Source organism: Fringilla coelebs (assembly GCF_963513975.1).
Source record: "Fringilla coelebs genome assembly, chromosome: 5".
Lineage (NCBI taxonomy): Eukaryota > Metazoa > Chordata > Aves > Passeriformes > Fringillidae > Fringilla > Fringilla coelebs.
In genome coordinates this window covers 47,078,577-47,091,120 of record NC_140033.1, presented here as the reverse complement: position 1 = coordinate 47,091,120, position 12,544 = coordinate 47,078,577, and the positions used below count along the sequence as shown (strand labels likewise).

The following is a 12,544-nucleotide window of genomic DNA, read 5'->3' as shown; positions in this document are numbered from 1 at the left end:
TGTTCCCACAGTGCACTACAAATGTACAAACATGATTATCCTGTTGCTATCCAACTCATCTCAAGAAAAATCATTTTTATATATATTCAATTTATCCCACATTTAAAAAGTCATACATTGGAAAAAGCCACACTGTTGCTTCTCTCAGCAGTTGTGAGGGCAAAATTGTTTGCTGAAGTCACTTGAATTACATCATTTTGTTACAGAAATGCCTGCAGCTTTACGTCTGTTTTTCATAATGAAGACATGTATGTTGTATTTCGATTTTATTTTGTTTTTCTCTTTTTAAAACTGGTGTTTGTGGCAGACAAAATTCCTGAATTATAATCTAAAAGTAAGCAGAAAAATAAACACTAGCTTAAAATAAGAACATACAAATGAATAGGTTTATCTACTGTGCATCATGAAAATAAGTGCTTTGGAGAAAAAATTGGAATATAGTTCATTAAAATAATAATACAAAGGTGCAGAAAACCCAGGGGGACAGACAAGCTACTATATGTATGTATAGCTACGTACATGTAAGTATTCAAGGATTTTAAAGACAGGTAATTATTTAAGAGAGCAGCTTTTCAGGTTAATGCTTCTGGTGAAAATTGTCTTTCTTTTACTTTTTAACAAGTCCTACTAGAGCTAAATGGGCACTATGTCCGAAGGTTTCATTATTTTGAAGAGATGAAGTCATGTTATGGAAAACAACTCATAACCCAGATACGGAGCCGAGTGACCCCCTTGTGTTACTTGCATCCTTTCAAAGATAATTTACGCTAAGATAGGGTCTCGAGATTACCCCCATTTTGCAGCACCTCGATGAAAAACCCTCTCAGAAACATGTGTCCGATGTCACTGAGGCAGTAGTGCCAGAAGCAAAGTTTTAAATCAAAAGGAGAAATAAAAATCTTACAGTCCCGCTCGGAGTGCAATCCCCAAACTCGGGGATTACTGAGCTGCCTAAAAGTCACTTCAAGTCTCGGTTGAATGAAACGTCGCAGGACAAAAATACTCTCTGTCCTCAGCAAGAAGGCCAAGAAAGGGGGTGCGGCGGCCCGGTTTTTCTGAAGAAAAAGCTTTTTTTTGGGAGGCGAGAAACACAGGGCGGGCGGCAGGGAGCGCCGCGGGGGCGGGGCCGGCTCGGCAATGCACCAATCAGCGCCCGCCGCGCCGCTATAAAAGGAGGCGCCGCCTGAGCTGCCGCGTTTGCAGCGCCGCCATGGCCGAGACCGCTCCCGCCGCCGCCGAGACAGCGCCCGCAGCCCCGGCCCCCGCCGCCAAGGCCGCCGCCAAGAAGCCGAAGAAGGCGGCGAGCGGCTCCAAAGCCCGCAAGCCCGCGGGGCCCAGCGTCACCGAGCTGATCACCAAGGCCGTGTCCGCCTCCAAGGAGCGCAAGGGGCTCTCGCTCGCCGCGCTCAAGAAGGCGCTGGCCGCCGGCGGCTACGATGTGGAGAAGAACAACAGCCGCATCAAGCTGGGGCTCAAGAGCCTCGTCAGCAAGGGCACCCTGGTGCAGACCAAGGGCACCGGCGCCTCCGGCTCCTTCCGCCTCAACAAGAAGCCCGGAGAAGTGAAGGAAAAAGCCCCGAAAAAGAAAACTTCGGCAGCCAAGCCTAAGAAGCCTGTGGCCAAGAAGCCCGCCAGCGCTGCCAAAAAGCCCAAGAAGGTGGTGACAGCGAAGAGCCCCAAGAAAGCCAAGAAGCCAGCAGCCAAAAAGGTAGCCAAGAGTCCCAAAAAAGTAGTAAAGGCTGCCAAGCCCAAAAAAGCGGCAGCCAAGAGCCCGGCTAAGGCGAAAGCGGTGAAGCCCAAAGCAGCCAATCCCAAAGCTGCAAAGCCAAAAATGGCTAGGGCAAAGAAGGCAGCACCCAAGAAAAAGTAAGCCCTTCGCTGAAGACTTGCTCCACATTTAATACAAACGGCTCTTTTAAGAGCCACCCACATTTTCTTTAAAAGAGCTGAAATTAAATTACGTTCTAAGTTCGGAATTTTATTAACTTGGCAGAATTAGAGACAAAGCCATTGTGATAGTTACAAATCCATGATTTTCAAAGGACAAAGAGGGCTGAAACTTCATGAAACTTTTTCATAATATGCCTAGTGGAACCCACGTACAAGAGAAGGATGGTCAAGGAACAGGTGCTAATGTGTATATGTATATTGTTAAACTAGGTTACTTTTTATAATGCTTAAAAGCAATTTTGCTCTTTTATGAGAAAGTGGGTGGCTCTTAAAAGAGCCTTTGGGTTTCTCTTGGTTCGCAACGTCTGATTTTCGGCGCTCACTTGGTTTTAGCCTTGTGGCTGTCGGTCTTCTTGGGCAGCAGCACGGCCTGGATGTTGGGCAGCACGCCGCCCTGCGCGATCGTCACCTTGCCCAGCAGCTTGTTGAGCTCCTCGTCGTTGCGGATGGCGAGCTGCAGGTGGCGGGGGATGATGCGCGTCTTCTTGTTGTCGCGGGCCGCGTTGCCCGCCAGCTCCAGGATCTCGGCCGTCAGGTACTCCAGCACGGCCGCCAGGTACACCGGCGCGCCGGCGCCCACGCGCTCCGCGTAGTTGCCCTTGCGCAGCAGCCGGTGCACGCGGCCCACGGGGAACTGCAGCCCGGCCCGCGACGAGCGCGACTTGGCCTTGGCGCGCGCCTTGCCGCCCTGCTTCCCGCGCCCGGACATCGCAGCGACTCCGCAACAGCAGCGACAACAGCAAAACTGGAGAAGCCGAATGAGCTCCGAGCCCGCCTCACCGCCTGCCTTATATACAGCCCGGGCGGATCGGCAGCGCCTCCTGCGATTGGCTGCGAGAGAAGACTTGTTCCACAGCCAATGGAAAGGCGGATCCTGATCTGACCAATAGCGAGTCCCGGCGGCGTGCGCGGAGCCGACAGAGAGCCAATAGCCAGGCGGCGCTGTCGGCGGAGCCGCTATAAATGCGGCTGCCGCGGCGGTGCCGCTGTTGAGAGCTGTTGGTCGCTGAGTTTGGCGAGTGACGGAGCTGTGCTTGCTGCCGAAATGCCCGAGCCGGCCAAGTCCGCCCCCGCGCCCAAGAAGGGCTCCAAGAAGGCGGTGACCAAGACGCAGAAGAAGGGCGACAAGAAGCGCAAGAAGAGCCGCAAGGAGAGCTACTCCATCTACGTGTACAAGGTGCTGAAGCAGGTGCACCCCGACACGGGCATCTCGTCCAAGGCTATGGGCATCATGAACTCCTTCGTCAACGACATCTTCGAGCGCATCGCGGGCGAGGCGTCGCGCCTGGCGCACTACAACAAGCGCTCCACCATCACGTCGCGGGAGATCCAGACGGCCGTGCGCCTGCTGCTGCCCGGCGAGCTGGCCAAGCACGCCGTGTCCGAGGGCACCAAGGCTGTCACCAAGTACACCAGCTCCAAGTAGGGCGCCTCGGACCGTCGCTTTTAACCCAAAGGCTCTTTTAAGAGCCACCCACTTTATCAATAAAAGAGCTTTAATTTCTTTGCGTGCACCTTTACTTGTACTGTGTTCCCTGCCTACCTTAATACATTTGATTTTAAATATCAACAGCTTTGTGGTTTCGTAATACAAACCATTTTTAGGCCCTAATTGTGTTTTTTAGCCTTGCATCTTTTTTCCCTACTGTGCCCAGATATTTACTGAAAAGCCCTAATTTTACTTGTTATGCATTAAATGCTTAAATTGCCAGGCGTTTTAAGGGCAGCTTGCCTGTGCCGTCCATGTCCTGTGTGCTTTTACATAAAATCCTTTCTGAGCCGTGAGAATGGAAAGGCTTAAGAGGTTTTCCCCCCCAGGTTCAGCCGTGGTCTCTCCTTTCTTCTATCCATACCACATTGAAGTTCTACAGATTTCAAAAGTGTCTTCAAGAATTTATTATAGGGCAATACTTTTTTTTTACCTCTACACTTTAGTCTCCCGATCTGAAAAAATAAATTGGTTTTAAGCAAATGCTTTAAAATATTAAGCACTTGCTTATTAATTAGGTTTATTATGGTAAGATTCCAAATAATAGCTTGTTAACAGGTTCAGAATGAAATAGCATTCATTTAAAGTGGTTTATAAGTCCCTTCTGTCCCCTTATGGGTGTTTCTGAATTTTCAGATATGTATGAAAAACTGCAAATACTGATGAGAAACTGGTCCCGAGGGACGAAATTCAAGGGGAAATCCAAAAAGATTAACTTTAAAAATCCAAATCTTACTGAATGGAGAAGTTAAAGAATGGGTACAAAATGAAGGGGAGAAAATTCTTCAAATTAAAGAATTGGCAGCACTCAAAGTCAGACATAGAACAGAGGCAGCCACCCTAAACCCAAAGGAGCTTAGGTGAAGTCACTACATGCATGATAGAAGGTCTGCAGCACTGCTTTGAAACGAGCAGTTTCTTAATACTTTTTTTCGTTTTGACTGTAATGTTACATTTTTAGGAGCCTGGTTTTCATATGTTTTTTTCTGATTCACATTTTACAGTGCTCCCGCATATTAAAAAAGTTATTAAATAAAATCCCATACTTTTCTAAAGTTCATTTACAATTCGATCCCGCGTCTTTGCAGTGTAACGTTTTACTAAGAGCAGGGAAGGGCAAAGTCAGGACGGATTCTGAAAATATGTTAGTTTTAGGTGGGTAAGCAGGGTCTAAAGACGAAGGGAGTTAACATCCCTGTGACTGTGCCTGACTACACAATTTGAGGAGGAGGGAGTATATAAACGACTATGACTACAGTTGTCCCAGACTAAAAAATATGCAATTAAGAAGCTCACCTGGCTCTAGGATAGTTAGAAATTTACCAGGGCTATTTCGAAGTTTTCCTATGGATCCCTAAAATATTATTGAAGTAAACTTTAACAGTCTGTTGTGTATATCACGGAGCAGCTGTTAAATGAGTTTTAAGTCCCCTATGTGAAGACTTCCCCCAAAGCCACAGATTCCCTCCTCCAATAACTACTAAAACCCTATTTGTTTTGAATATAGCGCTACAGCTCTTTTAATTGCGCATGTAGTGGCTCTTAAAAGAGCCTTTGGGTCTGCGTGGGTTGCCTCACTGCCCGGCCGGCAAGGGCTGCGGCAGGGAGCTCAGGCGCGCTCGCCGCGGATGCGGCGGGCCAGCTGGATGTCCTTGGGCATGATGGTGACGCGCTTGGCGTGGATGGCGCACAGGTTGGTGTCCTCGAAGAGCCCCACCAGGTAGGCCTCGCTGGCCTCCTGCAGCGCCATGACGGCCGAGCTCTGGAAGCGCAGGTCGGTCTTGAAGTCCTGCGCGATCTCGCGCACCAGGCGCTGGAAGGGCAGCTTGCGGATCAGCAGCTCCGTGGACTTCTGGTAGCGCCGGATCTCGCGCAGCGCCACCGTGCCGGGCCGGTAGCGGTGCGGCTTCTTGACGCCGCCCGTGGCCGGCGCGCTCTTGCGGGCAGCCTTGGTGGCCAGCTGCTTGCGGGGCGCCTTGCCGCCCGTCGACTTCCGCGCCGTCTGCTTCGTGCGCGCCATGGCCCAACACCCACTCACAGCGCTCCGCACTCAAACTCTGCACTGCGCCCCCGGCTCCGCGCCGCCGCTATTTATACAGCGCTGGCCGCTCCCATTGGCGGCCCGCGCGACAGCGGCCGGCTGCCATTGGGCGCCTGTCGCGAGCCCGGGAAAAGCCCCCGCCTCCGGGGCGGGATACGCGCCCGGGCCCCGCCCCGCCCCCGCCCCCGCCCTTTTCCAGCAGCGGCTCGCGGAGCACAGCGGGGGCGGCGGCAGCGCCCGAGAGCGGGGCAGTGCAGACTCACTCTGATTATACCAAAGCCGCTCCGCTCCCGTTCGTTCCCGGCCTCGGGACCCCTAACTAAAGCTGCCGCCGGCGGCCGCCTCCTTCCCCGGGGGATCGCGGTTCCTTCCCGCTCAGCAGCCGCCTTCGGTTCAGGGCCGCGGCACAAAGGCTCAGGCGGCAGCCGCCTCGCCTGGCCCCGCCGAGCTCTCCCGGCCGCTGGCCCGGCCCGCTGGAAGCGCCGCGTCCCGTGCGGGGAGCGCGCCCCGGGGCAGCGCGCGCTCGGGCCGCCAGCCGCGAGCGGCACCAATCAGCGCCGGGGCGGGAGGGGCGGGAGGCGGCCGGGCCCGCCCGCGGGGAGGCTCCGCGCAGTCCTCACTCAGGTCGGACCGAGCGCGGCAGCGGCGCGGCCCCGGCTCTGCCCGGCCGCCCGCAGCCCCGTCCGCGCTCGGCGGCGGAGTGTATGGGGCACGGGGAAACGGCGGGGAGAGAGAGGGGCGCCCGAAAGCCGGGAAAAAGCTACTTCGGGGAGCCTGTGCTAGGTGGTAGTGCCTGTGCAGGACTTTGAGGTAGTGCACTTTGGGTACGAAAAGGAAGAGCACTGTCCTACTTTTCTTCCTCCGGTGACCCGCGAAAACACATTTTGGGGGTAGTGTAGAAGAGCTGCACCCATCCCGGATCCTTTTGCTCAGAAACAAGAGCACAGGTTCGTCTGGAACCACGAGTTCTTTTAATGCGTCCAATTCGGGCATTAGAATATGCGTGCCTTTTTTGTCTTCTCACCCCTAGCATGGTTAAACCGGAATACCACGTACCAGCAGTCACAGGTCTTGTTTTCGCCAATTTAAGACCGATAACGTTTTATTTTTTAGCCCCCACTCTTGCGCTTAATACGTACGAGAATCAGGCTTTTAAGAGATGCAGGGTATAGCCCAAGTTTGCCACACTATGTATTATCAACTCTTCTTTGAAATTAGCCTACTTTTACACCGTAAATGCGTATTTCCCTCCCGCCGATAGGAAAAAAAAAAAAGTGGGGTAGGAACCCGCGACAGGATCAGCTCTTTTATTGAAAAAGTGGGTGGCTCTTAAAAGAGCCTTTGGGTTTAAAATTTTAAACAAAGAACGCAGAAACTGTCTACTTGGAGCTGGTGTACTTGGTGACAGCCTTGGTGCCCTCGGACACGGCGTGCTTGGCCAGCTCGCCGGGCAGCAGCAGGCGCACGGCCGTCTGGATCTCCCGCGACGTGATGGTGGAGCGCTTGTTGTAGTGCGCCAGGCGCGACGCCTCGCCCGCGATGCGCTCGAAGATGTCGTTGACGAAGGAGTTCATGATGCCCATAGCCTTGGACGAGATGCCCGTGTCGGGGTGCACCTGCTTCAGCACCTTGTACACGTAGATGGAGTAGCTCTCCTTGCGGCTCTTCTTGCGCTTCTTGTCACCCTTCTTCTGCGTCTTGGTCACCGCCTTCTTGGAGCCCTTCTTGGGCGCGGGGGCGGACTTGGCCGGCTCGGGCATTTCGGCAGCAAGCACAGCTCCGTCACTCGCCAAACTCAGCGACCAACAGCTCTCAACAGCGGCACCGCCGCGGCAGCCGCATTTATAGCGGCTCCGCCGACAGCGCCGCCTGGCTATTGGCTCTCTGTCGGCTCCGCGCACGCCGCCGGGACTCGCTATTGGTCAGATCAGGATCCGCCTTTCCATTGGCTGTGGAACAAGTCTTCTCTCGCAGCCAATCGCAGGAGGCGCTGCCGATCCGCCCGGGCTGTATATAAGGCAGGCGGTGAGGCGGGCTCGGAGCTCATTCGGCTTCTCCAGTTTTGCTGTTGTCGCTGCTGTTGCGGAGTCGCTGCGATGTCCGGGCGCGGGAAGCAGGGCGGCAAGGCGCGCGCCAAGGCCAAGTCGCGCTCGTCGCGGGCCGGGCTGCAGTTCCCCGTGGGCCGCGTGCACCGGCTGCTGCGCAAGGGCAACTACGCGGAGCGCGTGGGCGCCGGCGCGCCGGTGTACCTGGCGGCCGTGCTGGAGTACCTGACGGCCGAGATCCTGGAGCTGGCGGGCAACGCGGCCCGCGACAACAAGAAGACGCGCATCATCCCCCGCCACCTGCAGCTCGCCATCCGCAACGACGAGGAGCTCAACAAGCTGCTGGGCAAGGTGACGATCGCGCAGGGCGGCGTGCTGCCCAACATCCAGGCCGTGCTGCTGCCCAAGAAGACCGACAGCCACAAGGCTAAAACCAAGTAAATGCTTGGTGCGGCTAATCGCGAAACAAAGGCTCTTTTCAGAGCCGCCCACGTTCCTCATAAATGGCTGATTCACTGCAGTTTTTGTTATCCAGTGAACAGAGTCAGGAAGGCGTAAGTTGTCTTCTAAGTCTTTATTTATGTTTTTCGCCGTTTCAGTTTTCCTGTTCTTGTACGGGGGTTGTCTTAGGACTTGTTTCTTTTTTCTTAAAAGTATGTTTTTATCTCAGATGTGAATGTCAGCGTTAATGCCTTTTTAGAATTTCCTAATTAGTATTGTACTGACTTAATGTGTTGACGGTAGGAAGTGGGGGTTTTATAATTGCGTAAATATCACGTGTCCTGGCCAGCCAGCTCCGTGTTTGCTCTAAGTGCTCTGTTCAGTACGCATGAGAGGACAACAATAAAGTTTAGCAGCCTGGATTGTTTCCTTAAGAGTACTAAATCGGAGCTAGTCTTTGCTGCACCTTAATGTTTCAGAGAAAGGGTAGTGGGAAGGGAAGCACAACTCGCAGACAAAAAAAAAAAAAACAGAAAAACAAGGCCTAAAATAGTGTTACGCAGTCGTGGCGGCGACTTGAACAAAAGGTTTCTCAGCAGGAGGGGCGTTCCTAGCCTCGGGCCCCTGACTGGTCCATTTTTTGCTGCTTTTTAGCGCTCACGTGTGAGAGTCCCAGCAGCTTTCCCTGGCAGAATTGTAGAACACCAGGGAAAGTTTTCAGGCGGGGAGGAGTTGCCGGTGTTCCCAAGGCGTGCTCTGATATGATGTGCCATTACGGTGGTGGTCGCTGCGTGGCACTGGAAAGTGCACGATCGCTTTTAATTTCGCTTTTCTCGCACTGATCGCTGCATCCACTCCCTGTTCTCCCTGTGGTATGGGGAGTTTCGAGCCGGCACTCGGTTTTGGGAGAAAGCGAGTCATTCTTAGAATAGCTGCTGCTCTTACACCAGGTCACAGTGTTGCCTTATAGTTAAATTCCCTGGTGCCGCCCTGCTGGCTTCCGATTTCCTTCTGGCTTTGGTGTGGCTCCTCCTGGCTCGTTTTCCCCTTAGCATCCCGGGCAGGCTCTCGGCTCCTTGGCCCCATCAGGCTCTCTCTGTCCGGCAGCGGGTGGCGCCGCAGCAACGGGAGCAGGTTTTACCATGGCCACGTCTTTCCTCCAGTATAGGAAAAAAGCGACGTGACTTAACGTCTGTGACCTGATGAATTTCATTTTTCTAAAAGTGAGTTGGTGATTAATTCACTCTTCCACAGGGGAAGGAAGTCTGCACTCCCCTCTGTGTCACCTTGTTCCACATAATGAGAATGTCCTTCGCATATTGAATTGCAGTGAACAGTGGGGAAGACTTTAAAAAAAAACAAACGTGTGTGCATCATCTCGATGATGTGTGAACACTGGAATAAAGTTCTAGTTTGCAGACTGCAGAAACTTCCAACAGAACAATTTTATGTGTTTCTTTTCCCTAGAAAAGAATGCTTTGATATTAAAGGTACAGTGGTAATAGTCAGGAGGCTATATAGTTAATAACTACTATTGTAGTATTTCCTCTCATACTTTTTTTGCCAAAGAATGTGTTCGGTTATTGTGTAGTTGAGTTACTTACATGGGAAATAAAGCCATAAATTAAAGACAGGGCTACATGAGGTCTAAATTATGAAGGGTTGCAGGACCTCGAATGCATATTGTACAGCCAGACACTCTTGTGAAAATGCTTTATAGATGTGGCTTACCAAAACCGGGATAAGTGAGCAGAACTGCTTTGAAAATAAATGTATTTCCCAACAGTGAACACCGGCAGCCTCCTTTGATCGGCACAGATGGACTTTGACAATAACTTGTTTTTGCAGCAGCAGGATAGGAGAGGAAGGTGACAATGGGAGCGCTTATCAGCTCTGCCGGGACAGATGTTGGGCAGGGCACCGCCCGACCCCCTCGGTGCCCGGGGATGCCGCATCCCCTCCCTCTCCCCCATCCCCGCCCGCGCTTGAGGGAAGGATTCCGTGCCCAGTTTGGAACGGCGGGATTCACTGTGCCCCGGACTGACCAGCTGGCTCCGCGATAAAACAAGGAATCATATTTGAATTTGTGGTTGGTTTGGATTTTTTTTTCCTTTGTTGTGCGTTTTATGATTTAAAGGTAGAGTTGAATTTGGGGGCGTTAAGGAGGAGAGCTCGGCTGAAGCTGCGTTATCCCCTTGCGGGGTGAGTGACAGAGTGGATGGTTCCCACAGGGAGCCCTCATTTCTCCTGCGACGGCAAAACCCTTTGGGTTTGTCGGTCAGGCCGTGACAAGCAGGTATTTTCCTGCTCCCTGCACTGGGGCCAGGGACGGTGATTTAAGGACAAATCCTCCTGTGGGAGGAGGGAAATGCAGGGTAACACAGGGTGGAGCAGCACTTCACAGCGGGAAATGCGATGTTCTGGGATTAGGAGTTCGCCAGCTCCTGCTACTCCGTGGCTTCCACCAAGACCTCGCGCTGCAAGAGGCCCCTGGGAACAGCGGGGAGAAGGCAAAGAAAAGGGTGGGATATCCCCTGGAAGGGCAGGGCCCTGGAGTTTTAGATCCAGAAACAAGGTATTTCCTCTTCAGTTTTGTCCCAGCCACCAGTTAAAATATTTTTTACTCAACCATTGTCAAGAAGCGAACCTGTAGGGTGAAGAAGAAAAGTAGACATTATTCAGTTTCAGATAAATGCTGTAAATTAATCCCAGCTCTTTTGCAGTTTCCTGGTGTTTCCCCCTGTTCTTTGTACCATGACATTTTGGGAGGAATAGCGGATTTGTCTTTACAAACAAGCTGTGCATCTGCTGGTAGATAAAACTAGCACTGGGAGATAAACAATGGGAAGGATTCCACTGATTGATGAGTGGAAATAGATATTTGCTTTTACAAGTGAACTTTAGTTGTGCTGATAAATGAAATTAGGCATGGAAAGATGGAAGAAACAATGGGGAAGAAAACCCCCTAAATTCCATAAGAATTAAAAATGAAAAGGGAGGGTTATACATTAGAGGGAAATTTTTGGTATCAGGCATATCAGGAAGTCTCTGAGGTACCTCTCAAGTACCTCAGCCAATGGGGAAAGAGAGAAGGGAAATGTGGCTGGGAAATTAGGATAAAAAGGGAGGCTGCATCCTCCAAAAATTTGAGAGATCCCAGGGGAATGTCCCATTCCAATAAAGTAAAATGACTCCTCTGTCTCCTTTTTGGACATGAACCTCTGATGTTTGTGGATTAATTTTCCTAACAATTTCCTGCTGAGAAATGTGAGCTGCTATGGTAACTCTGAAGTAAAACACATGCACATCCTAGGAGGTTCTGCAGGACATGTAAGCATCAGTTCAGGCTGAAGCTCCAGGAGCTCCAGATGCCTGTGGAATGTGACCATTTCACTTCTCCCATGGGGATGGGAGCAAAGATTTCAAAAGCCCCGGCATATAGAGAGCAGAACAGACCCAGATAAATTTGGCTTCCTGGGGCAGCTCAGGGGAGCCCAGGCAGCCAGGTGTGCCTGTGATGCAGTCAGTCCAGTCTGCTGATGCTTGGAGCACAGCTGGAGGCAGCTCCGGTCAAAGATGTTTTTGGTATGTTGAAAGATTGGGCCTACGCCATTTCTATAGCAATTTGTGTCTTCTTTTCTTAGTGGAATGACTGAAGGGACTAACCTTGCTGTTTCCCAAGATCACAAGGGGAAAAAGCCCCAAAATTTGATCATGTGGAGTGTGCAGATTGTTTATGGTTGAGGTGGCAGCTATTTGCTGCAAAAGGAAAAGAGGATGCATACCAGAGATGTGTGCATTTCCTCACAGCTCTGATACTGCACAAAAGGAGGTCAATATCCTTTCATCCATTAGAAGTTCAGATTTCAGCTGTAACACTCTGTGCTCTCTTATTTCAGGAATTATTTCTTCCATTTTCCTCCGACCTTTGCAAGTAAAAATATCTACATGCAATATAAGCAGGACTGCAAGTACAAAAAGTTGTGGATTTTATGTGGGATTAAAATTCCCATCTGTTCTGTAACTCTTTTCAATCTACTTGTTTTCCAGTTGTAAAATTAATTATGCTCATAAATGCTTCCTGAGAATTTCAGTGATAAAAATGAAAGGATTCACTTTTTTGATTGATACCTTCCATCATTTTTGACAAGGAATGCTTTTGAAATAAGCATTTTTATAGGGCTGCACTCAAATAATGTGGCTCTTTGTAGGCATGAAAGAAATCTAACCTGGAAACACTCTTTTCACCTCCACAGGCCTCCGGTTCTGTGAGCCCAGTCCTTGAGGAAAGAGCTTCCTCTGCTCATTCTAATGCTCCATCCTTCCTTGGAGGCGTGTGGGTTGGGAGGGGAGAAGTTCCCAGCTGCATTCCCATCTCCTTTCAGCCCTCTCCTCCAGTGAGATTTGTGCCATGTCTTGGCTGTGCTGTTTTCTCAATGGCACAATGCTTAGACCAGCCTAAAGTCTCAATTTTTTTTAATTTGCCATCTGACCTGGGTGGATTTTCATCACTGGCAGAAAACATTACAGCAAGGTGTGTGTAACACCAAATATTTTTCCCTAGCTGCAGTCAATACC

General features: G+C 51.2%; 6 protein-coding genes across 6 annotated transcripts in view; 3 read left to right on the top strand and 3 right to left on the bottom strand.

Annotated features, from left to right (window-relative positions):
* Positions 1-1,210: 1,210 nt before the first annotated feature.
* The window catches only part of LOC311153591 (histone H1.01-like), a gene marked incomplete at both ends in the record, with an annotated part of 38,914 nt that continues 27,580 nt past the window's right edge, over positions 1,211-12,544 (top strand). The window contains one exon of the mRNA XM_084205537.1: positions 1,211-1,831. Within this exon, the coding sequence (XP_084061663.1) occupies positions 1,211-1,831 (621 nt within the window). The remainder of the gene's footprint in view (positions 1,832-12,544) is intronic.
* Positions 2,270-2,700, bottom strand: LOC311153607 (histone H2A-like; the record flags this gene model as incomplete). Its single annotated transcript, XM_084205555.1, has 1 exon — positions 2,270-2,700. Exon 1 carries the CDS (start codon positions 2,657-2,659, stop codon positions 2,270-2,272), a length of 390 nt encoding a protein of 129 aa, XP_084061681.1. The 5' UTR covers positions 2,660-2,700.
* On the top strand, positions 2,709-3,448 carry LOC311153614 (histone H2B 1/2/3/4/6). Its single transcript, XM_084205562.1, has one exon. The coding sequence runs from the start codon at positions 2,996-2,998 to the stop codon at positions 3,374-3,376; it is 381 nt and encodes a 126-aa protein (XP_084061688.1). The 5' UTR covers positions 2,709-2,995; the 3' UTR covers positions 3,377-3,448.
* LOC311153596 (histone H3.2) lies at positions 4,978-5,461 on the bottom strand. Its single transcript, XM_084205542.1, has one exon. The coding sequence runs from the start codon at positions 5,457-5,459 to the stop codon at positions 5,049-5,051; it is 411 nt and encodes a 136-aa protein (XP_084061668.1). The 5' UTR covers positions 5,460-5,461; the 3' UTR covers positions 4,978-5,048.
* On the bottom strand, positions 6,791-7,275 carry LOC311153615 (histone H2B 1/2/3/4/6). The gene has a single exon (XM_084205563.1). The coding sequence runs from the start codon at positions 7,238-7,240 to the stop codon at positions 6,860-6,862; it is 381 nt and encodes a 126-aa protein (XP_084061689.1). The 5' UTR covers positions 7,241-7,275; the 3' UTR covers positions 6,791-6,859.
* LOC311153606 (histone H2A-like) lies at positions 7,544-8,504 on the top strand. Its single transcript, XM_084205554.1, has one exon. The coding sequence runs from the start codon at positions 7,577-7,579 to the stop codon at positions 7,964-7,966; it is 390 nt and encodes a 129-aa protein (XP_084061680.1). The 5' UTR covers positions 7,544-7,576; the 3' UTR covers positions 7,967-8,504.

Excerpts from the sequence above, each read along its gene's own strand:
- LOC311153614 (XM_084205562.1), top strand. The coding sequence starts at position 2,996 with ATGCCCGAGCCGGCCAAGTCCGCCCCCGCGCCCAAGAAGGGCTCCAAG.
- LOC311153596 (XM_084205542.1), bottom strand. The coding sequence starts at position 5,459 with ATGGCGCGCACGAAGCAGACGGCGCGGAAGTCGACGGGCGGCAAGGCG.
- LOC311153615 (XM_084205563.1), bottom strand. The coding sequence starts at position 7,240 with ATGCCCGAGCCGGCCAAGTCCGCCCCCGCGCCCAAGAAGGGCTCCAAG.
- LOC311153606 (XM_084205554.1), top strand. The coding sequence starts at position 7,577 with ATGTCCGGGCGCGGGAAGCAGGGCGGCAAGGCGCGCGCCAAGGCCAAG.